Here is a 27,378-nt window from a genome sequence, read left to right on the forward strand (position 1 = left end):
TTAAAATTAGCTGTTGATGCAAAAGTTTTTAAAAATTGTCTTGTTTCGGTTAGACGGATTGCTTTAGACCCTGAGTCCTTTTTAGCTTCACCAAGTTTTTTTTATGGGTTATTTTACTATATTCCTCCTCCTCCTTGCGTCGGTTTCCTCATTACTGAGGATCGTGGTCATCGCCTTGAAACAGTTTGTTTTTTTATAATGCACCGCCATATGTTCCTATCTGCAGCTGAGTGCAGAGCATCGTGCACTGTGGTATCAAGGGCTGCACGAATCTAGTCCGTCCAACGGGTCGGGTTCCTGCCTCTTGGTCGCTTGCCCTCAACTTTTCTAGTGACCACCAATTTCTCCAAGTTGTCACTGTCTTTCCTTGCAATGTGGCCAAAGAATTCAAGAATCCCTCGCAGGCAAATGGTGGAGAGTCTAGTCCGGATCTTGAGCTGAGCTAGGATGGATACATTGGTGCGGCGTGCGGTCCAGGGAATACCCAACATCCTCCTCCAGCACCACATTTCGAAGGCGTCAATCCGATTGCGGTCAGCTTTCTTTATAGTCCATGTCTCTGCTCCGAATATGAATATTGAAAACAATAGTGTGCGGACTAGGTAGCTCTTGGTGTTCTTAGATATATTTTTATCCTTCCATATTTTGTCCAGCTGAGACATGGCACCTTTTGCCATCCCAATCCGTCTGCGAATCTCCGGTTCAAAAGAGACATTGTTGCTGATGTTGGAGTCCAGGTAAACAAAGTTGTCCGTTACTTCTAAATTAAGTGTACCGCTGAGCTCCAGTCTGCCTGTGCTATCAACGATTTTTACTATATTATTATGGTTTATTTTGTTAAGCTAACGCTAACGCTCGTCCGTCCATCTAAGGAATAAAAAAAACACCTGGTGATATGTGGTTACTGGAGCCCCTAGACATCTACGACGTAAATGCGCCACCGACCTTGAGATATAACTTCTAAGGTCTCACTATACTTATAACGGCTGCCCCACCCTTCAAACCAAAACGCATTACTGCTTCACGGCAGAATTAAGCAGGGTGGTGGTACCTACCAGTGCGGATTCACCAGAGGTCCTACCACTAGTAATTACGCAAATTATAATTTTGAGGGTTTCATTTTTATTACACAATGTTATTCTTTCACCGTGGAAGTCAATCGTGAGCGTTTGCCACGTACGTATTTCATTAGAGAAATTGGTACCCGCCTGCAGGATTCGAAAACCCCTACAACGCTAGATACGAACGCACCGAGCGTCTTGTCCTTTAGGCCACGACAACTTCAAACTCTGACTCGGAGTGGGTGAACTCAGACTCACTCAATAGGAGTAGAGCTTGATAAGAGCTGCCAGAGTGCATCTGAGGCCTACCAGGCAGCTACTTCCCGAAAGTATCTCATAACACATAGGAATTACAGGCCGTTGAGAAGAGAAGGCTTGAAAGTCAGCGGGCTGATGAATTGGGCTTAAAAAGGGTGTTTATAAAATATTAACTTAAATATGCTTTTCATTATTGACTTCGCTAAAATAATACAAATCTTAGTGTTGTCTCATATCATCTCATTTAATATTTATAAATCAGTTCATTTCACGTTTGATACGACGTTCAAGGCTTTGGTTCTTAACTTATAAAATTTATCTATATCGGCAAAGTTTCCTTTGCCCATCTAATAGACCAATCAATAGTAGCAATGACAGCATTGACAGCTATCTATCAGTGACAGGAAATGTAAAAACAAATAGATTCACATTGTGGTTCTAAGTTTATTTATGAACCGAACACAATTTCACGATGAATATGGTGTGATTCTTTATGCAGTTGTTTCAAATATTAAGAGCAAATTCAATAGAATTATTACATAGTTACGAAGCACTTTAGTCACCATGAAGTTTAATTATAAGGTAAAAATGTCATTAATATAACAATGTGTTTTATTTTAAAAGAAATACTAATTATTGAATGAATACATTCATTATAAAGGACCATTATATCCAGTTAGAATAGTCCACTGTATATATGGCACGAAAGTGCGGTACTAAACTAGAATACGTATTAATGAGTTTAAATATTTTCCTAACTTTACAACATAACCTTATTTATTGTTGAGTTATTAGTAGCCATGAGTACTGTATCATAATTTAAAGCTGTGGGGTTTCTAGTCTGAGTCTACACTCACATTCAAACTAGATACCCCAACCAACTCGGGTAGTATGTATCAATATACCTGACATTAATAACATTAGTATTATCAAAGCTTGGGCCCTTGTGAGTTTATGAGAGTAGAATGTTTATTATTACAGTTTCAAAATTTACTCGGAACAGTTTACCGTAAAGGTGATGTGCTCTTCAGTAAAGATGGAAATTGCGTTATCAGTCCAGTTGGTAACAGAATAACCATATATAATTTGAAACAGTAAGTAGTCTTTATTGTATACAAAATTGAATACAAACAAAAAATACTGAAACTGAATGTAAATTAAGTTTTGAGATCATTTAACTGGATTATTTTATTTAATGATCTGTCCAGTCTCCTGGACTATGAGCAGATTTGTTGCAGTATAATGTACTGAACGTTAGCACAAATAGAAAGCTCCAAAAATATCAGTCAAGACAATATATTTATTATTGTCATTTCATTAAGGCTAATTAATTATTATCAGTCAAGACCATATATTTATTATTGTCATTTCATTAAGGCTAATTAATTATTATCAGTCAAGACCATATATTTATTATTGTCATTTCATTAAGGCTAATTAATTATTATTAAAGTAAAATTGGCTATATACATAGAGTGGTGCATAAGATGAGAATATACAAGACCAATCTGGATATCATGCACTGCTTTAGATATTATGTTTTTGGAGATTTCAATATTTTGACAATTAAGACTAGTTTGCTACCAAAATTATAATATAAAGATATAGCTCTATGATTGAGTATTATTGATAGTTCTTTGTTAATTATTGAAGTATTATTTACAAATATTTTAGCATTACATTATGCTGGCATTAGAGGCTTAGACTATCCACACTCTCCATACCTTTAACATGAATTATTGATGATAGGAAAAATACATTTTTATCATTTCTGCTGTGAAGCATTCATGTCTTATTGAAAACTCGTTGGGACAGCAAGACATCACAGAGCAGTTCTAAGTATCTACAGTCGGCATCGCTGCGCCACTTTGAGAAGGCGGCACGACATGAGAACCCTCTTGTCGTGGCCGCCGGAAACTACATACCCGATCCTGTAGACCGTTTGGTAAACCTTCGACGTCGCCCAAAGCACGTCATCACGGATCCTCCTGATCCATTAACGGTGCTTTTAGGCAATACAAGCACCGGTCACCGTCCTCGCCGAACCCGTCGCTTGCGACGAAGGGCTCGACGAGCGAATTAACCCACAGACACAGCCCACTGAGTTTCTCGCCGGATCTTCTCAGTGGGTCGCGCTTCCGATCCGGTGGTAGATTCTGCGAAGCACTGCTCTTGCTAGGGCGGTGTTAGCAATTCTCCGGTTTGAGCCCCGCGAGCTCACCTACACAAGCTAGGGTACGCTGAAGTAGCCTCTCAAGGCTATCAGCATAGGTAGGAAAAAAAAAGAGCAGTTTTTTTAAATAACAACTTTAACATAATAAATAACTAGTGTTACCAGTGGAATGAAGTTGTCGGGTCACTGATTGCATTTGATTGAGCCAACACTACATTTAGTGCAAATATTTATCCCAAGTCAATTCAATGATTGTTTTCTTCATGATAATAATTTATTAGTATTAGTATTACTTCAGAGCCATATCATGCAGTTGATTATGATTGGCAGAAATGTGTCGTTTTAGTGTCCACACAATAATAAATAATAAAGTTGTATAGTAATTCTGTTTACAATTTTATCACAGGAATAAAAGTAACACTCTATCATTTGAAAGTCACTACAATTATACAGCTGTTGATATTGCACCAAATGGAATGACATTGTTGGCTGTTACGGAAAGTAAGTACATTAAGTTTGTTTACTTATATAACGAAACAGTTTTTGGCATAGACCTTTTTTCATGTATCTTTTTCTACATTATTTATTTAATGAAAAAAGTATACTGGGAGTCAAGACATATTCAAACTAGAAATTCCTATAGGTTTTTTCATTTTGTTTCATAATAAGTATCTTAGTTTTATGATTGTCATACTGAAAAACTGATGTCCCAAGCACCGCCATTTTCCTCTGGAAAGAATTCGTTAGATTCTCAAAAAAAAAAAATCTCTTAAGATCTATCTTGTTCCTGGCTTTGTCCATTACATAGTTACACAATTTAACTTTGTACTACAAAATATTGTTGATTAGAAAAATATTTTATTTGTATCTAGAGGGTGAAGCACAAATTATAAGTCTTACAACTTCTGTGGTGTTACACAAGTATAAGTTCAAGCAGCAAGTGAATGCGGTTAAGTTTAGTCCTGATGGAAAATACTTTGCCGTGTGCTGCGATAATACAGGTACGTTGATTTGTTTCAATATGTTGAGTCAATTCGAGCTTCAATGTAACTTTGTCTTTACCTAATTATCAGTTTTTGCACATGATTTTTGGTCTTGTTCTTTATCTGATTGTTTTAGAACTTTATATGGTTAATTTTGTTATTTAAGGAATGTTTTCGTGAAAGCACCATTAAGGTGCCATAGATGAGATCTACATATGGTTTTAACAGATCTGTGTTTTCCAAACGGCGTCAACCGCGGTAACATCGCGGGACTCAGCTATCGATTATAAAATTTAATGTTTCCGAAGCGAAGTGAAGGCGGGTCGCTAATTTATTATAAAAGTAGTTTCCTAACTAATATCATCATATTTTTTGTTTCCTTTTTAATAAACTTCTTTACTTTACTAATGCTTCTTAGTCGAACTTAGACAAATAAAAAACACTCAAATCATAATAACAAAACTATTTTTAGAGACTGAAATAGTCTGATAGAAAAAGCTATTTGTGAATATAATATAATTATGTATAGTTTACAATACTGTAATAAATACTAAATTTTGATTATCTCAAGTCAAGCCAAGCTATTGTGAAGAGGTTAAGAAGAAGAGAAGTGTCACACAGAAATGCACAGAAAGTTCAACAAATCTAAATAATTATAAAAAAAAAAACTATGTTTAATTTTGTTTACAACTCAATTTCGAGGCCAGTATTTTCCATGTTTTGAATACTTCACAGTTTTATTGTGGTCAAGAGAAATTTAATAACGAACCTGAATGCTTAGAAGAATTACCCATATACACAGCCCACTGAGTTTCTCGCCGGATTTTCTCAGTGGGTCACGTTTCACTGCTCTTGATAGGGTCAGTGTTAGCATCACTCCGGTTTGAGCCTCGTGAGCTCACCTGCTAGCTAAGGTTACGCTGAAATAGCCTCTCAATGCTATCAGCTTAGGTAAAAAAAGGAATTTCATTAAATTTCAGTATTCGTGATGACAGCACCGGTACATTTCACCGGCGAATACCGGCCCTTCATCATGAAACGTGTCTTCAAGAAAGCCCTAGACGAAGTGACGTGTCTGGACTGGTCGTCCTGCTCGAGACTCCTGGCGGTCGGATCGAAAGACACGACAACGAAGATTCACACCGTCGAATATTTAGAGAACATCACTATGTATTCGCTCAGCGGACACACAGATAAAATTATCGGTGTCTTCTTCGAGAGGAAAAGCTTAGATCTGATAACGGTCAGTAGGAACGGTCAGCTGTGCTTGTGGGAGGCCAGTATAGATGCCGATGAGCTTGCAGTGAAGCAGGATGACACGTCGCGCAAGAAACGAGTGAGACTGCAGAACGAGGGTAATCTAGAGGAAGAATTTGACGCAAAGGATGATATTGAGAAAGAAAAGGAATATGTAAGTTTGAATATTTGTGTTTTAGTAGTGCTCGCTCAATCGATAGTTGAAATTTTATCAAGATTTAGATTCGCTTTATGTATTACGTTTTGTTTATATTTTTTTTTCTTGTAAACAGGAAAAATGTAGGCGTTTTTAAGAAAAAATATAGATGTTACTAAATTTCATTCCAAACCATTGTCCAACAAAAAAAAAGTAGTGTTTTCTTACGGACGAAACTTTCTCACGGGCCACCTGGTATTAAGTGGTTACCAGAGCCCATACACGTCACTAACGTAAATCCGCCACAAACCTTGAGACATGATTTCTAATGTCTCAGTACAGTGCATTCAGTATTCATAAGATGTCCTACACTATTTTATTTTTGTCCTTTTATGTGTGCGATATTTATATGTGCTGTAATTAATTGCGCAGCCAAATGATTTAAATAAAATTAACACTAAGTTGTTTCAAGTTTATTCAATGTTTGTTAATCTCGGTGTCAGTGTGCTTAGTGCGAGTACTTTAACGTTCTCGTTAGCGTAAAAGTTAACTCAAATTTGTATGCAGTTGGAACAGCGCCCCTAGCGGCAAACGTAGGCAAACGTTACAAGAGTTAACTTTTACGCTATCGAGGACGTTAAAAAACTCGCACTTAGCACACAGTTCTAGGTACTAGAAACAAAATAAATGATCAGTTTTATATCTCAATCAGGACAGCGACAGAGACGCGGAACAAGAACAGAACAATTCGAAGGTTAACTCTGAAGAGAACGATAAGAGATTGATGTACAAAAAACTGGGGAGGCACTACATCGGCGATGCGATACGCAACGCCGATCGGAAGGTCAAGCTCACGGCCGTTCAGTACCACAAGGAGAATAAGCTGCTAGTGACCGGTGAGTGGAGACACGATTCCCCTGATAGTTTCGAAATGTGGTGCTGGAGGAAAATGCTCCGGATGCCTTAGACAGCAAAGAGAACTAAGGTGTTTATCTTAGAATAACTGAAGTGTTTTTTTGGAACGAAGTTCCTTATGGGACAATGCGGAGGGGTACCCTAACCGGGAAAAAAAGTCCGTAACGTAAGATTTTTATTAGTAGTGACTTAACTTTGTAATAACGTACAAATTAGTAATGCACACAGTGTACGACTTAACTTTGTACTAACGTACAAAAATAACATTTTTTTTTATCATTCATTGGCCATGATCTCAGAGCGTTCGTTTGCGCAATACACTAACTCTTATGCAAACAACCGTGAATGAAGTGTACCACAATAAGTTCGCACGTTACCGAATGACCGTGGGTTGTTGCGAAACCTCCAGTTTTGTTTTCTTTATACCTCGAATAGAACTTAAAATTAATATTTTTATAATAAGGAACTTCGTTCCTATCCGGTGTCCCACGGCACCACACATCTTTTTTCCTACCTAAGCTGATAGCCTTGAGAGGCTATGTCGCCGTAACTTAACAACTAGGTGAGCTCTCGGTGCTCAAACCTGACGACGTTGCTAACACTAGTCATAGCAAGAGCAGTGCTTCGCTGAATCTACCACCGGATCGAAAACGCGACCCACTGAGAAGATCTGGCAAGAACCTTAGTGGACTGTGTCTATGGGTTAGTTTACTCGCCGAGCCCTTGGTCGCAAGCGACGGGTCGGTCGACGAGAACGGTGACTGGACAACTGAAGATGAAGACAAGACTGTCCACACTCTGCCTTCGCTGCGCACTCGAGTACTTCGCTCAAATTCGTGACTCATTTTAGGATTGCCTAGCGTTACCATTGCTCTTGGGAGGCAGCCACTTGGCTGTGACCCTCGCGTTGCTGATGTCCATGAGCGACGGTAACCACTCACTATCAGTTATATTTATTTTCAATTATATTATCATATTTCAGTTATTTATATTATGCATAGAGAGAAGATGCATGTGACTAGGAGATGTTTGAAAATGGTAGAGCAAGGTAGAGGGGGAAGAGGTCGACCGAAGAAGACATAGATGGAGTGTGTTAATAGAGAGAGAGAGGAGTGAGTGTTGAGATGACGGCTGATAGAAGAGAATGGAATATAAAATGGAATATATGTGTGGCGGAATTTACGTTTTAGATGTCAATGGGCTCCCGTAACCACTTCACACCGGGTGTTAAGTAAACAAAAAAATGTCGGACTGCATTTGGATTAATTGGTGATTGTTGTTTTTTTCATTGCTTAGATGGTTGAACGAGCTCACAGCCCACCTGGTGTTAAGTTGTTACTGGAGCCCATAGACATCTACAACGTAAATGCGCCACCCATCTTGAGATATAAATGCTAAGGTCTCAGTATAATTACATCGGCTGCCCCACCCTGCAAACCGATTGTTAGGGGGCGTCTATTAATTACGTGAGGCGTTTTTGATAATTTTTTGACCCCCTCTCTCCCCCCTTGGTGAGATATCGTAAGATTTTTCTCAACTCCCTCCCCCCCTCCTCTAATCTCACGCGAGATTCTTCAAAACTTCTGTTTGGACAGTAAAAGTGTTGGATTATTGAGAAAAAAAAACAATAATTTTTCACTCAATTTTACACCGTTTTCTGCGAGAAATATAATTAATTACGTGATATTTGTCAAGACCAGCCCTCGCCCCTAAGTGAGATTTGGAAAGATTTAGCTTGATCCCCCCCTAGAACACCTCACGTAATTAATGGACGCCCCCTTACTGTAAACTACGTGATTTCGCTTCATTATTTTTTTTAAAGGAATTTTATGACCTGGTAACTAAGACTGAACTAATAACTTTGGGTCATGTCTTATTTTAATTTATATTCATAATTTTATGAAAAATGATAAAATGGAGTGAAATGAAATGAAATGAAGATGATTAATTTGAGACATTAATCAACTGGGATGAAATTAAATGAAATGAGATGATATGGGATGAAATATAATTTCAGTAAAATGGTGGTCATTTACTGAGATTTTTTCAGTGGACTTTTTGGAGGATCCCGAGAAGTTACGTCCAGGGGCTTTGTTTCATTTTCCCACAATTGTGCACTTTCACAGATATTAAACAGTTAATAAACCACCGTTATTACACATATTAAACCTGAAGAAACACTAAATAGACAAAATAAAACAAATCACACAACTTCACTCCTCGCGTTCCCGCCAAAAAGTCCGATTTCGCTTCAGGTTTCTCGAGCGGTCTGTTCTTCTTGCACGAGATGCCGGACGTGAATCTGATCCACACGCTCAGCATATCGGAGCACCGCATCAGCAGCATCAGCGTGTCGCCGCCCGGGGACTGGATCGCGTTCGCCTGTCCCAACATCGGTCAGCTGCTGGTCTGGGAGTGGCAAAGTAAGTTCCTCATTTTGATTTCCTAGTCGAGGTGAGGCATGCTGCGAACAGATCTGTGACTTGATACGGACTAGTATTAGCTACAGACAGACAAGTGTAGGTTTTTATTAATTTTGTTTATTGCTTAGGTTGGTGGACGAGCTCACAACCCACCTGGTGTTAAGTGGTTACTGGAGCCCATAGACAGCTACAACGTAAATGCGCCACCCACCCTGAGATATAAGTTCTAAGGTCTCAAGTATAGTTACAACGGCTGCCCCACCCTTCAAACCGAAACGCATTACTGCTTTACGGCAGAAATAGGCAGGGTGGTGGTACCTACCCGTGCGGACTCACAAGAGGTCCTACCACCAGTAATTACTCAAATTATATTTTGCGGGTTTGATTTTGATAACACGATGTTATTCCTTCACCGTGGAAGTCAATCGTGAATATTTGTTGAGCACGTATTTCATTAGAAAAATTGGTACCCGCCTGGGATTCGAACACCGGTGCATCGCTCAACACGAATGCACCGGACGCCGACGCCACGACGACTGCAAACGTATGTATATGTAAACGTACATATGTATAGGGGTTCCCGTAGTACAGAGAGTTCTGGTTTGGGACCAGATGTCTTTACGTGACTTGGCTCGTCGATGACTCCACAGGCGAGCAATACGTGATGAAGCAGCAGGGTCACTCGTTGGACATGACGTGCCTGGCGTACTCGCCGGACGGGCTGCACGTCGTGACCGGGGGTTTCGACGGTAAAGTGAAGGTCTGGAACACGACGAACGGCTTCTGCTTCGTGACCTTCCACGAGCACAAGGCGACCGTGAGCGGCGTCACGTGCAGCGCCAACAAGAAGTTCTTCGTGTCGTCGTCGCTAGATGGCACTGTACGATGCTACGACTTGACCAGGTTAGTTTTACGTTATGGCGGGTAGATGCAATCATGCAAGGAGCGCCATCTTGAATAGGGGAGGACTTTTTGGCGGGAACGCGAGGAGTGAAGTTGTGTGATTTGTTTTATTTTGTCGATTTAGTGTTTCTTCAGGTTTAAATGGCAGTTTATTAACTGTTTAATATCTGTGAAAGTGCACAAATATGGGAAAATGAAACAAAGCCGCTGAACGTAACTTCTCGGGATCCTCCAAAAAATCCACTGAAAAAATCTCAGTAAATGACCACCATTTTACTGAGATTATATTTCATCCCATATCATCTCAATTTTATCCCAGTTGATTAATGTCTCAAACTAATCATCTTCATTTCATTCGATATTATGACTTAGAGGTCTTAGTTACCGGGTCATAAAGTTTCTTAAAAAAATGTATAGGGGACAAGTTGAAAAAGTGTACACATGTAAACGGCAAGTTATTGTTGGAAGACTCACTCAGAAATAGCGCTAGTGTAGGAAGTGGAACTTATATGAATATAGCAGCTTTAAAGCAGAGTGAATTGTGCTGGGTTGAAAAAAATAATATTTTTCGTGATATGTATGTAGGTATGCATTACTTAAAATCTCAATTATATATTTAGTCTTATTACTCTTTAAGCTGTAAAAAGCGTTTTTTTCTTAATTTAGTTTCCTACTTTAATATTATAGTTTATGGCGCTGTTTTTAAAATCTCTCCATTTGCTACTGTAGCGCCACCTTAATTTGGCCCTCTTTCAACGGACACTTTTTAATACACTGAGAGTGTTCCTTACTTCTCCATATCTTTTATCTTTTTATTTTTTTTATTGCCTTTGTAGGCAGACGAGCATACGGCCCACCTGATGGTAAGTGGTCACCGTCGCTCATGGACGTCAGCAATGCCAGGGGCAAAGCCAAGCCGCTGCCTACCATTATTTTTTACGCACGCGGTTATTTCACGAGTTGTTACCAGAACTTGGGTGAAAGTGAAGTTAGTCAGTCACGGGTAGACTGCCGGTAGGATGCTAGGAGCAAACAAATCTACCCACTCTGTTTTAGTCATATTTGGTGTTACCACTGGAACTCGACAGTTATGTTTGAAGGTTTTTTTTACCAGTTTAATTTTATACGATTTCAATTTTTGTTTGAGAGTTCAGAGAATCTTTGTCTGAGATAAGAATATTACTGCGTCATCTTCTCTTTTCCAAAATCTTATGGCATCTTGCGATGTGCGTTTTACAAGGAGTATTTAAACACCATAGGGATAATAAATGCTACAATCTTACATAATTATATTTAAAACCGTACGTACGATACAATATTGCAATCTCATGTCTTAAGGTGTCGTGTGACATTTATAGGTTTCGATATCGTAAATGTCGGCGACGATATGTCGTTTTAATGTCTGCAACTGAAAAATTGATCTAATAACAATGATATTTTATATGTAAAAAGAAGCAGATATGTTTCAAGCGCACGTCAAGTGAAGACTCGAAAACAGGCCAATTGGGACGTTTCGTCTTTAGTCGTGTCTAAACAAATGCAATAATAATATAATAAGTGCAATCGTTCCAATTATAGCTATCTTTTTTACTCAAGCGCTTATCCCATCTTTTTTACTTTTCATTAATGCTACTTGTCAACATGTGTGTGCACTATATCGGTAGTTATGTAGATATATATGGCGCGATCAGATTTGAAGAGTCAGTTACTATGAAGATAACATATCTGTTGTATAAAAAATCATTGTCTAATAAATAAAGCACTAAAATACAGCGTTTCTTCCATTGCATTGTGGTGCGAGTCACGCCGCGAACAAACTTCAATTGAGACATCGACCTCATGAATCGTGATGATGATGATGATTGTTGTTTCAGATACCGCAACTTCCGTACGCTGACGTCACCCAGCCTGGTGCAGTTCAGCTGTGTGGCGCTGGACTCCAGCGGAGAGTTCTGTGCGGCCGGCGGTCAGGACGTCTTCGAAATATTCGTTTGGTCGATCAAGTTCGGGAAGTTGCTAGAGGTAATGAAGTTCGAGGAAACTGTGGCTGACTAATAACATGATGTGTTGACCCGTAAACGTTATGTTTGTTCTCAAACACGGCAACGTATTGCATGACGTCGTTAGTAAGTATTTCGTGTAGTCGACTTGCTTTAATACACCTCATAAGTGGTTTCCTTGCTCATAAGTAATGAGTGCGTCACAAATAAAGTTTCGTTTATAATAAATAATAGTTTAAAAAAACTAACAAAATACCCTTTTATAGAAAATCCAACTAAAAAATAGAAAATAAATTTTAATAAATTGCACGGTATCAGTAGTTATAAATATTTTATGAACAGATATGAGTAGAAAGGTTATTTTGATAATATTCTGAAAAGCATTCCACGCTTTTTTACAATAAAATAATTTTTTTTACACTATTTTAATTCTTAAAAATAGTGTAAAAAATTAAATTAATAACTATTTTTAACTTATTGAAATTTTTTTTATATTTTTACGTTGGTTTTTCTATAAAAGCGTATTTTGTTAGTTTTTTCTGAACTATTATTTATTTTTAATTTTTTAGTTGAATTTCAATTTTTAATTATTTTTTTAAATATTAAATTGTCATCGGTCCTTAATAAGATTACCAAATTTCGAATTAATCCGACGTTTTTTAAAGGGGTCAAAATCATGTTCAAAGATTCCGTTACAAACGTACATACATACGTCTGAAGCTAATAAAAGCGTATCAAAATCAGGTTCTAGGTGGTCACGAGGCGCCGGTGTCGAGTCTCGCGTTCAGCCCGACGCTGACCAGCACGCGCCTGGCCTCCGCCAGCTGGGACGGGACGGTCCGTCTGTGGGACTGCATCGACCGGGAGGTGCAGTGCGAGCCGATCCGACTCAACTCTGACGCGCTGCAAGTCGCCTTCAGACCCGACGGGGAAGAGGTGGGTCTGGCAGCTGACTTATACATTCACGAAACACGCGGGATGAGATGTCCTACGTTTTTTCCCGCAGTGCACATACTATTTTCTCTCCTACCAGGCCGAAAGTTCGACATTGTAAAAAACTTAGCACCCGTGGAGTACCGAGTCGGGGTCCAGGGTCGAAGCCCTGGCGGGGGGCCATAAAAGAAACAATTTAACTGTTTTTAAATTTTTCAATAAACTACTACTAATTGAATAAGAACTGTCTGACGAACTCATCTTTGTTTGATACTTCACTATGAAATTTTATTGCCTTTTGTTTATTTCACTTTTACACTAAACACAATATTGCAAATTACCCGAGCAAACAATGGCGGAGAATTTTAGGTGCGTGAGAGCAGACGTAGACACTAACGCGCATGCGCACTTTTCAGTACCCAGGGAGGAAAAGTTACACTTTCTTCCCTGTACAGCGGGACGAAAACCGAACTTTCGGCGTCGGTAGGAAAAAAAAGAAGTAGCATATTGCACTCCTTTCCTATTTTATATATAAAATTCTCGTTTCACAATGTTAATTAACATACTCCTCTGAAACGCTTTGACCGATTTTTATGAAATTTTATATGCATGTTCAGTAATTAGGTCTGAGAATCGGCTACTATCTATTTTTCATACCCCTAAGTGAAAAGGGTTGTCCACCCCTAACATTAATTTTTTATTTTTTGGACAATTTTTTTTGTTATAATGCGGCATTATGTGGTTGAATGAGGTTTTGTTATTTTTATAGTCCCTCATCGTTTACAACATCCTTACACACTTACAATAAGTTAGTTTTTTTTTTCTACACTAGAAATTCCCTAGAAATCTTATATATGGCACAACAACGTTTGCCGGGTCAGCTAGTATTCTATATAAGTGTGGGAAATTTCATTCTCATCCGTCCACGCCAATTTTCGTAAAAAGCGGTATTAATATATATGTATATATAGATTAACTAGGGTTGTCAGTAGAATGTAACGTGTACTAATTTTGTGCAGATCGCGGTGTCGACCCTGGACGGCAACATAACGTTCTTCGAGCCGAGCACGTGCGAGCAGACGGGTAGCGTGGAGGGCAGGTCCGACCTGGGCTCTGGGAGGGCAGAAACCGACCTGGTCACGCCGCAGACACTCTTGAAAACCAAGTGAGTCTCATTTTCGTAGGATATGTTGAAGTCGTCGTGGCCTAACGGATAAGACGTCCGATGCATTCGTATCGAGCGATGCACCGGTGTTCGAATCCGCAAGCGGGTACCAATTTTTTTAATGAAATACGTACTTAAAAAGTGTTCACGATTAACTTCCACGGTGAAGGAATAAATAACATCGTGTAATAAAAATCAAACCCGCAAAATTATAATTTGCGTAATTACTGGTGTTAGGGCCTCTTATGAGTCCGCGCGGGTAGGTATCACCGTCCTGCGTATTTCTGCCGTGAAGCAGTAATGCGTTTCGGTTTGAAAGGTGGAGCAGCCGTTGTAACTATACTGGGACCATAGAACTTATATCTCAAGGTGGGTGGCGCATTTACGTTGTGGATGTCTACGGGCTCCAGTAACCACTTAACACCAGGTGGGCTATGAGCTCGTCCACCCATCTAAGCAATAAAAAAATATCCTTAAATGATTGCAAAAACAAATTTATATTTCATTGCACCTACCATTATTAACGCTGTCCTATCTTTGAAGAAGAGAGTAGAGAAGCCTTGGGTTTTAAATATAAATATTACATTATAAAGACCTAAATAAATTAATTAATCTGGTACTTTTTTAGACTTAAACATTTCGAAAATTACAATTTATACTTGTTGTGATAAGAATATTTAATATTACAATCGAAGTCTTTGTTAATCTAACCATTAAATTACTAAATGATATTATTGAGTGAATTTATTAATGAAAAAAAAAATTGTAACAAATAGTCTAATAGTGATGTGTTTGGTTTTTAAGTTACTAACAACATAGATTATTTATACTAACAGAATGTTATAGTTTTTTATTATATTTTTTTACTGAATAAAGATACATAATAATAATAATACTACTATTATTGAAAAGTCGTTTCATTGATACTTAGAGATCTCATAAAACTTGTCTCTACTTTCAGAGCGTTCACAACAATATGCTATTCTGCTGACGGTACCTGCATACTGGGAGGCGGCAACTCGAAGAACGTTTGTCTTTATAGCGTGAAGGATTCCGTACTCATCAAGAAGTTTGTCGTCACGGAAAATAGATCTTTGGATGCTGTTAATGTGAGTTACCTATTACTTTGCTACTATCGTTACTTTTTATAAGGTGAAAGAAAACTAAATTACACATCGATTATAGATCGAGGAGTGAACCGGTCATTGTTCTTAGTAGTTCGTAGTAAATTGACCCACAGATATAGCCCACTGAGGTTTCTCGCCGGATCTTCTCAGTAGGTCGCGTTTCCGATCCGGTGGTACATTCTGCGAAGCACTGTTCTTGCTAGGGTTCGTGTTAGCAACGTCGTCAGGTTTGAGCCCCGTGAGCTCACCTACTAGTTAAGGTTACGCTTATCTAGACTATCAGCATAGGTAGGAATAATAATAATAATTAAGAGGAGTGAAAGGTTATTTGGTTTACGCGACATTTTTGCAACTTCACAGGAAAGTCATTTAAGGTTGAAAATTTTGGAAAAAGTATCATAACAAAAAAAAAAAACAGGTGTTTGTATGGGGTATACTTCGTTGAAATTCAATTGAAAACATTGAATATTTGATACTAAAACCAAATAAAAGCAACCTTTAATTACAAAGATAAATGTCGCGTATTGAGCGAAATGTCGCTTAAACGAAATAGCCTTTTAGTCTTCGATAATCTTATATATATAAAAATGAATTGCTGTTCGTTAGTCTCGCTAAAACTCGAGAACGGCTGGACCGATTTGGCTAATTTTGGTCTTGAATTATTTGTGGAAGTCCAGAGAAGGTTTAAAAGATAGATAAATTTGAAAATGCTCGTAATTAAATAAAAATAACAATTTTGTTTTTCCTTTGATGTGTCCCCCGTCGGACGGATTCCTTTTGTTTGTTTTAAGTTTTTTTTATACAAAAGCTTAGATCTTTTATTTATCGATTGAGGCACTAAGAAGTCTGCCGGGTCAGCTAGTATTATATAAATTAATATCAGTATTTATTTTCAAAATTACTTTATATTAAGTTAGATATATCATTCTTTATCTATTTTGTGAACCCGCAATATTAAACGTTTATGAGAACCGCCACGTCACACGGAGCGTGCGGGCAATGACCCCGCGCGTCAGCTGACTTCTGCTAGCGTTCCATTGCGTGCCGCTCAAAAGACTTAAAATCACAGCAAAGTACTCATAAATCAATATTACCTGGAAGCCTCATAAACCAGAGATGAATTAATATTTTTACGTTTTCGTTATTTAATATGAATAGTCTTTTGTCGCATCCAGGACTTTGTGAATCGCCGCAACCTCACGGAGTTCGGGAATATGGCGCTACTGGAAGAGAGGGAGGATCTGGAAGGAGGAAACGTCAACATCCGATTGCCGGGCGTCAAGACCGGGGACATGGCCGATAGGAACGTCAAACCTGAGGTACAGTATATTGACGGGTTCCGGACTTTTTCCAATTCCAACACAAATTTTCTTAGGGTATTACCAATAAAATTGATTAAAAGGGGTTCCGGAAGCTAAAATTTTCATATAAGATGCAATTATTAGACGTAGTTCATTGAAAAATATACACAAAAACATAAAAAAACTAGCTTGACCTGATTCACTTTGGCTTTTGGGGTAAATCGGGTTACGTACGGGGACAATGTACAGTCAGTTCTGATCTGTATGTAGCTGATGCGCATGTACCGTGAGTATGCACAAAACAGAGAGTATTGAAGTATTCTCCATTGTATCGTCGGTTCCATGGGATCTTTTTTTATTGCTTAGATCGGTGGACTAGCTCACAGCCCAACTGGTGTTAAGTGGTTACCGGAGCCCGTAGACATCTACAACGTAAATGCGCCACCCACCTTGAGATATGAGTTCCAAGGTCTCAGTATAGTTACAACGGCTGTCCCACACTCCCAACCGAAACGCATTACTGCTTCAAGGCTGAAATAGGCGGGGTGGTGGTATCTACCCGTGCGGACTCACAAGACGTCCTACCACCGATCCGTAAAGATTGCCAACTATAGGAAAGTATCTCGTTTAGGTTAAGTAGTTAGTTGGTGGGAGTAAAGTGAGGGTAGTTGGGTTTCATTTGGTCCGGTTCCAGGTCCGCGTGTACTGCGTCCGGTTCTCGCCGACCGGGGAGAGCTTCGCGGTGGCCGCCACGGAGGGCCTGATGCTGTACAGCCAGAACGCCGGCCTCGACGGTACTTTCAGGTATACCCATGAAAAAATCTAAGATCCTAAGGCATGCAGGCAGGATCCTATTGGCAAATAAGATCCTAAGAAGATCTTATTTGCCAATGGACTTTTGTTTCTCTTCTTTTTTAACACGCTTTGAATCTTCGAATGTAATTCTCGTCGAATGTGAGACGTTAGCTTAACTTGAAAATCCAACTGTTACTATACTTGAGACCTTAGAACTTATATCTCAAGGTGGGTGGCGCATTTAAGTTATTGATGTCTATGGGCACCAGTAACCACTTAACACCAGGTGGGCTGTGAGCTCGTCCACCCATCAAAAGCAATAAAAAAAAAGGCCTTTCGACTCTCGATATGATTAAAGTGCGTGGTTGCCGCCGGTCGGAGTAGTTCGCCGAATGCTGTCCATGGTCATCACAAGCCCGTTGTTTCCAGGCCGTATCGACTGGAGGCGACGTCAACGCCGGCCGCGGTGAGGCAGTCCCTCCGAGACGGCGCCTGGGGCTCCGCCCTCACCGGCGCCCTACAGCTGGCGGAGCAAGCGCTCATACAGGAGTGCCTTGAATCTGTGCCCACTAAAGACAGTGAGTGCGAGAAATTTGCAGCCGAGAAATGTTTTACTAGCTCAAATAAACGGATATAATAATGAGAATAATATGAAGATTGGATTCGGAGTTAAGGGAAATTTTGGTGTTTACAATATCATGCTAGGCAGAGAGCGCACGTATGACGTGTCTGATGACGTCACGACAAATGATTTAAAATTTTAAAAACTTTTGTACAAATAATATTTTTAGCTTCAATCATCACCCAAATCACCCAAATCGAGTTTAAAGTCAAATCTTTATCTATTACATACAAAATTGATGCCTCTAAAATAGTTTTTAGGGACGCAATGTAATTTAACTTTATTACTCATTTATTTACGTATATTTGCTATGTTTCATGCATGTAATGGCACTCGAATCTGATAACATAAAATGAACGATATATTTAGATTGTAGCTTATTTTAATTTAGCTTTTAATTTAGAACGATCCCACTTTTCGTACTCACCAGTACTAGCTTCATACCACTATAGCGTACTGTAGTCTTCGATTGCTGTTCGCTTCGAATCATAACGTCCCCTCGTCCCCCCGGCCCCCCGCGCCGCCCTCCGTCCCGCCCCGCGGCCGCACGGTCGTCCGATAGTTTCCTAGTTTGCCTACTAGATGGCGTTAGGTGTTTGTTGCCGTGAGAACGATACGAACACGCAATCTCTTGTCCGCAGTATCCCTAACGGTATCGAGTCTAGACGAAGACTACGGCGACCGGCTGCTGAGCACGATAGCGCGCCTCCTCGAGGACAGCAGGCACGTGGAGCAGCTGCTGCACTGGACCACGGCGCTCGTGTCGACGGGGAGACACAAGTTCCCGCCGAGCGCGCTGCTCGCCGTAGAGAAAGTTCTGACCGTCAAATACTCGCAGTTGAGTAAAATGTAAGTACCGTAGATTGGAGCGAATAGGGACTAGAGGTTTTAATGGTAGGCAGCGGCTTGGCTCTGCCCCTGGCATTGCTGACGTCCATGAGCGACGGTGATCAGTTACCATCAGTTGGGCCGTGTGCTCGTCTGCCTACATAGGCAATAAAAAAATTAAAAAATAATAATACGGATAAATGTGGGTTGTCACAATGCTTTTTTTAGATTTAAATTTGTTGAATAGAACAAGGCTTTTATTTAGCGTTTAAGAATATTAAATAGCTTAATTTAGTCATCATAGTTTTGTACCTGATTAAAGATATTGAAAAGTTAATTACCTAAAGGTAACAACTACGTAACAACTAAACAGTGTCAGCCCTATCGAAAAACTCTATTGTCCCCGTACCTGACCCGATTCACCCCAAAAGCCAAAGTGTACCATGTCAAGCTAGTTTTTGTGTATATTTTTCAATGAACTATGTCTAATAATGCATTGTATATGAAAATTTAAACCTCAGGAACCATTTTAATAGCAATTTTATTGATATTACTATAAAACCGCTGAAATTTTTTTGTTGGAATTGGAAATCGTCCCGATTCCCCCCAAACTACTGTTTATCCCGATATATCCCGCATCGTCTCGACTATCAGTATCACCGTAGTGTGTATACGTACTGGACTATAGGAGTATTCGACCTCAATATTGATGTTGGCGTTCGCGTCGGGCTGTCCATGGGCCCTTGCGAGCTGGACCCGAGATTCGCTTATGAGGGAAGATCCTCGCGTTGAGGGAGCATTGCTCGCCGTACATCATGGGTTCACCCGCACACCAGTAGATATGCTCCCTTGTAGTGTGTTAGTAGACAGTATTATGTTATACGCCGAAACTTTTTTTTACTATTGTGAGTCCGCGCGGGTAGGTACCACCACCCTGCCTATTTCGGCCGTGTAGCAGTAATGCGATTCGGTTTAAAGGGTAGGGCAGCCGTTGTAACTATACTTGAGACCTTAGAACTTATATCTCAAGGTGGGTGGCGCATTTACGTTGTAGATGTCTATGGGCTCCAGTAACCACTTAACGCCAGGTGGGCTGTAAGCTCATCCACCCATCTAAGCAATAAAAATAAAAACTTTTACTGCTGGTAGTACGCGCTACGAACCCGCCCGAGTAAAAACCACAGTCGTGCCTATTTCTGCCGCGATGCTTCGAACACACGGCTCGAGGTATACACATGCGATGTCCATCGAGGTATACACATCCATAAGGTTCCTGTTTCCATTAGGTTGATCGTGAACTCGCCTTGCTATCCACGTACAAACTTCTCGACTTAACTAATCTTCAGCTGCTTCCACAGCATTCGAACATTGAGAGCACGCTTATTTTACAATAACTGTTCGAATCATTTATAATTTATTTATTTATTTAAAAAAGTACACCACAAACAACTAACATTGAAAAGAAACTTAAACTATTTAATTTATGGCCTGATGCATGTGACAACAATGGCGTACATAGCATTGGCAATTCAACGGCTCGAAAATGGAATACAATAATAATAATATTGCACTCAAATATGCACTCATACAAGACACAAACACTCCATATTACAAATATAATCCACAAACCATTCTAGAAAATACTACACACAAACTCTATTACGACCGCGCCATTCTCACCGATAAGACAATTCATTATAATAGACCAGACATAACTGTACAGGACAAAGTTAACAAAATCACTTACCTTATTGACATTGCTGTTCCTAACACACACAAAAAACAATAACTGAAAAAATAAGCAAGTACGCAGAACTCAAAGATGAAGTGAGCAGAATTTGGCGACAGGAAAAAGTATACATAGTACCCATAGTTCTCTCCACAACAGGCGTCATTCCCAACCATCTTCTCCATAGCCTAAAACTATTAGACCTCAAAGAAACTCTCTACATAACTCTCCAAAAAGCCGCAATCTTGAATACATGTAGAATAGTCAGGAAATTCTTGCAGATAGACGAAAACGAAATTACCCCTCATAATAACATACCGTCAACATAAATTTTCCTTACTACACGCTGCGTTCACTTGGTTTAGGCCCGTGGATGTGGTTCAGACTAGCCAAAGTGCTAAGAAAAGATTACCTTTCTGAAAAATAATAATAATAAAAAATAGTACTATTTGTTGAAATATTAATAAAAATGTCATGTCATATCGAAAAGAAGAAATGTTAATACAATGTCAAGCAACAACAAGTCAGATATAGAACAACAAATTATCAACGATTAAAGTCAAGGTTCCTTTTTTATAATACTAGTGGTCTTGCAGTAGTCGAAATCCGACCATAATTATTTGAAATTATAAGTTTGAATATTGTTATGCTTCTGTTGTCAAATACTACTATTATACTTCTGATCACAGATTTCGTCAAGGCTACACTATATAGAAAAATAATGTTAAATACAAACAATATTAATCTATTCTCAATTTGACCACAGACTTGAACAATAAACGAAGAAGTATATATTTGTGTGATGTAATACATGGTAGTATGTCCTGTTTTTTGTGTTGATTTAATGTATTTTTATGCATAATTTAAAAAAAAAAATAGCATTAAACACTTCGTCTCTATAAGTGTGGGAAATTTCATACAGCTCTGTCCGCGCAATTTTCGTAAAAAGGGATACAAAGTTTTCCTTGACGTATTAATATATAGATACCTAGAAACAAGATGTCAGATATTCTTTTTTTTTTTTACAATTTTCCACCGTTTCGGAAATATCAGCTGTCGCTTAGAAAATTAATCGAATTCGTGAACGTTCCATTTTCGTATTTTTAAAAAAATGTGTGCGTGTACTAGTGTACACACGTAAGAAGTGAAACTTGTTTATGGCCTTATTTTTCGAAAAATGATCTACATGCAACTTTCTAGAAATTGGTTAAATAAAGTTAAATTAGATAAAGTTTAAACAAAAGGATTTTATTATCATAGACATGAATACAAAAAAGTTAAATTAGATAAAGTTTAAACAAAAGGATTTTATTATCATAGACATGAATACAAAAAAGATGGCGCGTAACGGAAAAATGTGACGCGTAACCGAAAAATGTGACGGTAAATTTTTTTCCAACGCCGATAAGGAAGTTTCACTTCAATTATGATAGATTTGACGTGATCTCGCTAATCAGGGTTGTCACGTGTGGCATCAGTACGCGTGTCACGTGACATACACAGTGTATCTACTAACAGAATCACAAGTCGGTTACACGATCAAGGTCGTTGCTATTGCATATACATTTTGTGTGGAAAGAAAGAATCGGATATGTGCAGCAGTTAAAGAATATGAAAAAAAAAGTTTCATGTACTTAATGTCAGCGATAATTTTTACTATGTCGTTCGAATTGCCATTGTATATTTCATAGTGTATTATGAAGGACGTGTCCTTCTCGAACAGGGGTTCAAAAGGAGTTTTTGAGGAGTGGATTTGATTTGAATATCGATGTCTTTGAGTGATGGTCAAGTGGGTTACATTCTAGTTTACCTTCATCTGCGAAATTATATAAATGCGTACGTAACACAGCTCCACGAAGAATGCAATCCAGATAAAATATTTTATTGCTTAGATGGGTGGATGTACTCACAGCCCACCAGATGTTAAGTGATTACTGGAGCCCATAGACATCTACAACGTAAATGCGCCACCCACCTTGAGATATAAGTTCTAAGATCTCAGTATAGTTACAACGGCTGCCCCACCCATAAAACCGAAACGCATTACTGCTTCACGGCAGAAATAGGCAGGGCGGTGGTACCTACCCGCGCGGACTCACAAGAGGTCCTACCACCATTAAAAAATATATCAATATTCATTTTATTAATTAATATTGATGGGCATGTATCAAGCCCGTACGTACGGGTGCGAAAATCGTCTTGCCGTTTATTTTTCTTTAAGTCTTAGAGAATATTAGGAGAGTTTGAATAGTTCGCAAAGGAAAAAAAAACGAAAATGTAACTTCGATGCAAACTTACAATGCACCAATGTGCTTAGTGCGAGTTCTTAAATGTTCTCGATTGCGTAAAAGTTAACTCAAATTTGTATGCAGTTGGAACAGCGCCCCTAGCGGAAAACGTAGGCAAACGTTCAAACACCCTACAAATTTGAGTTAACTTTTACGCTCTCGAGAACGTTCAAAACTCGCACTAAGCACACTGAACTACTCTTTTACCGATGATACTGTGTATTGTAAGGTCAAGTGTACCGCGACAGGCATGTTACACATTAGTTTGCTCACGGTTACATTGTTAGTATAATCGATGGGCCCTTTCATTTTGTTGTGGTCTAGTGACTTCCTGGCTTTTTATACAACTTCATTGCTTTATAAATAAATAAAATGCATTTTCAATGTTTGTCTTTGCATATACTTTAGACACTACGTTATGTTTTTCTAAAATAAAAATAATAAACTTGACATAAAAATTAGAAGCGTTTTATAACAACCGACACGATACGCTTTGCACACGAGACGTCATGTCGTTTGTACTATTTTTTTCCATAGGTGACGTTTTTTGTCAACGATTTTTTTTTCTACCTATTTGCTGGTAGCATAAGAGGCTATTTCAGCCACACCCGGGTGGGTAGGCGAGCTCACGGGCTCAACCTGAGAGAAATTGCTAACACTAGCCCTAGTAAGAGCAGTGCTTCGCAGAATCTACCACCGGATCGGAAACGCGATCCACTGAGAAGATCCGGCGAGAAACTCAGTGAGCTGTGTCTATGGGTTGATTCGTCAGTTCGATGAAGAGTTCGACCGGTGCTTGAGGATCCTAAAAGCATCGAGAATGAATCCGGGGGATCGGACAAAGACATGTTTAGGGCGACGGCGGCTTTGTGTTGCTCCGTCGCGGTCGGATAAGTAATTAGCGGCAGCCATAATAAGAGGGTTTTCGTGTCGCGCCGCTTTGTCGAAGTAGCTGTCAACGACGAAAACGTCGTGTGTCGTATACAGTGTTTTAATTGTTTCGTACCGCGCGTCACTAGCGCTATACATATATCGTCAAGGCAAAAGCCGTTACGACATAACGACACCGATGACGCGATAAAAAGTCGTTAGCACAAAACTTGTGATATGCCGTATCGTGGTATCGTGCGTGTAAATGGTTCATACAAATAAATGACTGATGGCCTTCGGAGACGTTATCACATTTCGTCACGCTCCGACCGTGATGTCCCCTGTCAGAGGTTCTCAAAGTGTTTTTTTTATTAATCTTCTTACATTTTTTTTAACTAAAGATTATTTTCAATTTTTTTCTTGTTGTTGTCTAGACGGGTAAACGATCTCACGCTCGATCTAGTGTTAAGAGGTTAACGGAGCCTATAGATATAAAAAGGCCAATATCGCCATCCAACGAATTGAGGTGCGTGTCTCAATTAGTATGGTAATTACGCAAATATTATACGATGTTATTCCTTCATCGTAGAGGTCATTCGTGGACATTTCTTCAGTAAGTTTTTATTAGATTATAAGGTACCGCCTGCGGGATTCGAACACCGGCACAGTCGTATTGCTCGATACGAATGCACCGGGGGTCTTATCTTTTAAGGCACGACGATTTTGGTTAAGTTTGGTAATAGTATCATTTCCGGACCCCACATCTACAACGTAAATGCCGCCACCCACCTTGAGATATGAGTCCTAAGGTCTCCATATAGTTACAACGGCTGTCCCACCTATCAAACCGAAATGCATTACTGCTGCGCGGCAGAAATAGGCAGGGTGGTGGTACCTACGCGTGCCGACTCCACAAAACAAAAAAACCTTCCACAAAAACCGATTTCGTAAAGATAATCGAATGTTTTCAGTGAGACATTTAATTATTTATGTTAACAAACTTGTTTCAGATGTGATTTCAACAAATATACGATAAGGTGCATAAAGACCGTCGGAGATGTGGTCTTAAAACGAGAAGAAGTTGAGCCCATGGACACTGACGGACCAACGTCCTCTGATTCTGAATAAAATATGTTATTGTCATGATTATTGTTTGTCTTACTTTTCCCATATAGAATAAAAGGTGATAAAAGTTTCATTACTGTTAGGCATTGCTGAATCGGTAACCCTTTCCAAGCCTCGTTATTTATCTTAATTTTTTTTTATTGCTTAGATGGGTGGACGAGCTCACAGCCCACCTGGTGTTAAATGGTTACTGGAGCCCATAGACATCTACAACGTAAATGCGCCATCCACCTTGAAATATAAGTTGTAAGGTCTCATGATAGTTACAACGGCTACCCCAGCCTTCAAACCGAAACGTATTACTGCTTCACGCCAGAAATAGGTGGGGTGGTGGTACCTACCCGTGCGGACTCACAAGAGGTCCTACCGCCAGTAATTAAATTTGTTTTGTTTTATTTTTGTACCTAATTTATGTTTGGAATAAATTTTTATTATTTTATAAATAAATAAAACATTAATAAGAAGGCTTGACTGATGACTTGACTGACGCTACCTATCGAAGTTGATAGTAGTCTATTGTAGAAGCTTATCTTGAAATGCTAATAATTTAACAGTTTTATCTTAGTCTTTATGATAATTCAATGCCCAATTCGGCCAACTTCCAGTCCGGGATGTTTATCCTAGTTTCTACATTGCGAACTTTAAGTACGAACAATCAAAGCTCTTAATTTATTTTTTAGATTGAATACTTTTGTTTAGTTGAAAAAAAAAAAAATTACCTAATATGTTATGCATAATGAATACATTTATGGAAGTTTCCACAAAGGTAACCTTTTTGTGCCCTTTCTTAGATTGATTATATAATTATTATCTATATATTTTTTTCTAAATTTATGAAGTACCATGTAAGAAGCAGAGGTCTACCACACTATGCCGCAGGACCGTGTTGAGGCGTGTTACCAATTTACCTAGACCTCTTCTTCGATTCAGTCGAAATCAGCTGATTGATTGATCTTTCGTCTATTTTTACCGAGTTCTTATCACGCGCAATTTAATCTCATTGGTGATTTATTGAGAGAGACCTGTCTTCAGTGTTACGTCAATTACTTTATGTTATCCAGAGAATATGATGTTATCTAGTGATAACATCAAATAAAAGTGAACTTGCAGGTTTGAATCGAAGATAAATGATTGGATGGCTTAATGGCTTAATAGGGAAGCCCAGTGAATTATTACTGGAGGTCAAAGGCTTAAGAAGCGGCCTAATTTGCGCACCTTTTTTTTTCCTACCTAAGCTGAGAGCCTTGAAAGGCTATATCAGGGTAACCTTAACTAGTAGGTGAGGTCACGGGGCTCAAACCTAACGATTTTCGCGCCTATGACACAACACTGCCCCTCCAACGTGGGGCAGGTTTTTTATTTTTTTATTGCTTAGATGTGTGGATGAGCTCACAGCCCACCTGGTGTTAAGTGGTTATTGGAGCCCATAGACATCTACAACGTAAACGCCGCCACCCACCTTGAGATATAAGTTTTAAGGTCTCAGTATAGTTACTACGGCTGCCCCACCCTTCAAACCCGAAACGCATTACCGCTTCACGGCAGAAACAGGCAGGGCGGTGGTACCTACCCCGTGCGGACTCCAAGAGGTCAAAGGACCAGGACTCGGACTAGGGTGTTCCCGGTGACTGATCGCACTACCTACCGTCTTAATCTCACTAAGAGAATCCGGTGCGTGAGTCCACAATACTTTCCAGATATTCATTTTCACTTGCGGCACTACATAGGCTGCACTAAAAGTATCGGGAATGGAATATTGCCACTGTTCCTGTCATATTAAAATCTTTTTAATTGAAAACTCCTTGGTTTTAAAAATCGAATACCATTTATTTATTTAAAAAAAGATTATCGGTCTTGTCACGAGGTTTTGTCAAACTTGTTTAGTCGTTGAGAAAATGGAATTGACTCGAGAAAATTCAAGAGCGATGATTTATTATGACTTTCGAAGTGGTTTAACACAAAAACAGTGTGTTGACCGGATGATTTCTGCATTTGGTGATGAAGCCCCATCCAAAACCACAATTTATCGCTGGTTTGCTGAGTTTCAACGTGGACGTGTCAAGCTCAGTGATGATTCCCGTCAAGGTCGTCCAAAAACTGCAGTCACCCAAGAAAACGTTGATGCTGTGCGTAAGCTGATTGAGGAAGATCGACATGTGACATACCGCGAAATTCAGGCAACTTTAGACATTGGTATGAGTCAAATACAAATAATCTTGCATGAACAATTAGGTGTAAAAAAGTTGTTTTCCCGATGGATGCCGCATTTGCTCTGTGAAGAGCAAAAAGCGGCTCGCGTTACTTGGTGCGTCAGAACTCTCGAAAGATTCCACGCAGGATCCTCAAATGCTGTATACAACATTGTATCAGGTGACGAATCCTGGATATACGCGTACGAACCCGAAACAAAAAACCAGTCACGAGTTTGGGTGTTCGAAAATGAGTTAAAGCCAACAAAAATTGTTCGTTCACGGAGAGTTGCAAAA

At 39.3% G+C, this 27,378-nt stretch overlaps 1 protein-coding gene across 1 annotated transcript; it reads left to right on the forward strand.

Annotated features, from left to right (window-relative positions):
• Window positions 1-1,688: 1,688 nt before the first annotated feature.
• On the forward strand, window positions 1,689-24,916 carry LOC101746947 (periodic tryptophan protein 2 homolog). The gene is made up of 17 exons (XM_038014988.2): window positions 1,689-1,901; window positions 2,301-2,413; window positions 3,899-3,993; window positions 4,365-4,493; window positions 5,456-5,886; window positions 6,581-6,764; window positions 9,039-9,206; window positions 9,857-10,109; window positions 11,984-12,131; window positions 12,854-13,045; window positions 14,062-14,207; window positions 15,169-15,316; window positions 16,510-16,653; window positions 17,330-17,439; window positions 17,860-18,008; window positions 18,694-18,901; window positions 24,778-24,916. The coding sequence occupies exons 1-17, from the start codon at window positions 1,884-1,886 to the stop codon at window positions 24,893-24,895; spliced, it is 2,754 nt and encodes a 917-aa protein (XP_037870916.1). The 5' UTR covers window positions 1,689-1,883; the 3' UTR covers window positions 24,896-24,916.
• Window positions 24,917-27,378: the final 2,462 nt, after the last annotated feature.

Source organism: Bombyx mori, chromosome 13, assembly GCF_030269925.1.
Source record: "Bombyx mori chromosome 13, ASM3026992v2".
In the NCBI taxonomy this organism is placed as follows: Eukaryota; Metazoa; Arthropoda; class Insecta; order Lepidoptera; family Bombycidae; genus Bombyx; species Bombyx mori.

Bases quoted from the DNA above. Each gene is read 5' to 3' on its own strand.
- LOC101746947 (XM_038014988.2), top strand. The intron at 12,132-12,853 runs GTAATGAAGTTC...TATCAAAATCAG, and splicing joins AGTTCGGGAAGTTGCTAGAG to GTTCTAGGTGGTCACGAGGC. The intron at 15,317-16,509 runs GTGAGTTACCTA...TGTCGCATCCAG, and splicing joins GATCTTTGGATGCTGTTAAT to GACTTTGTGAATCGCCGCAA.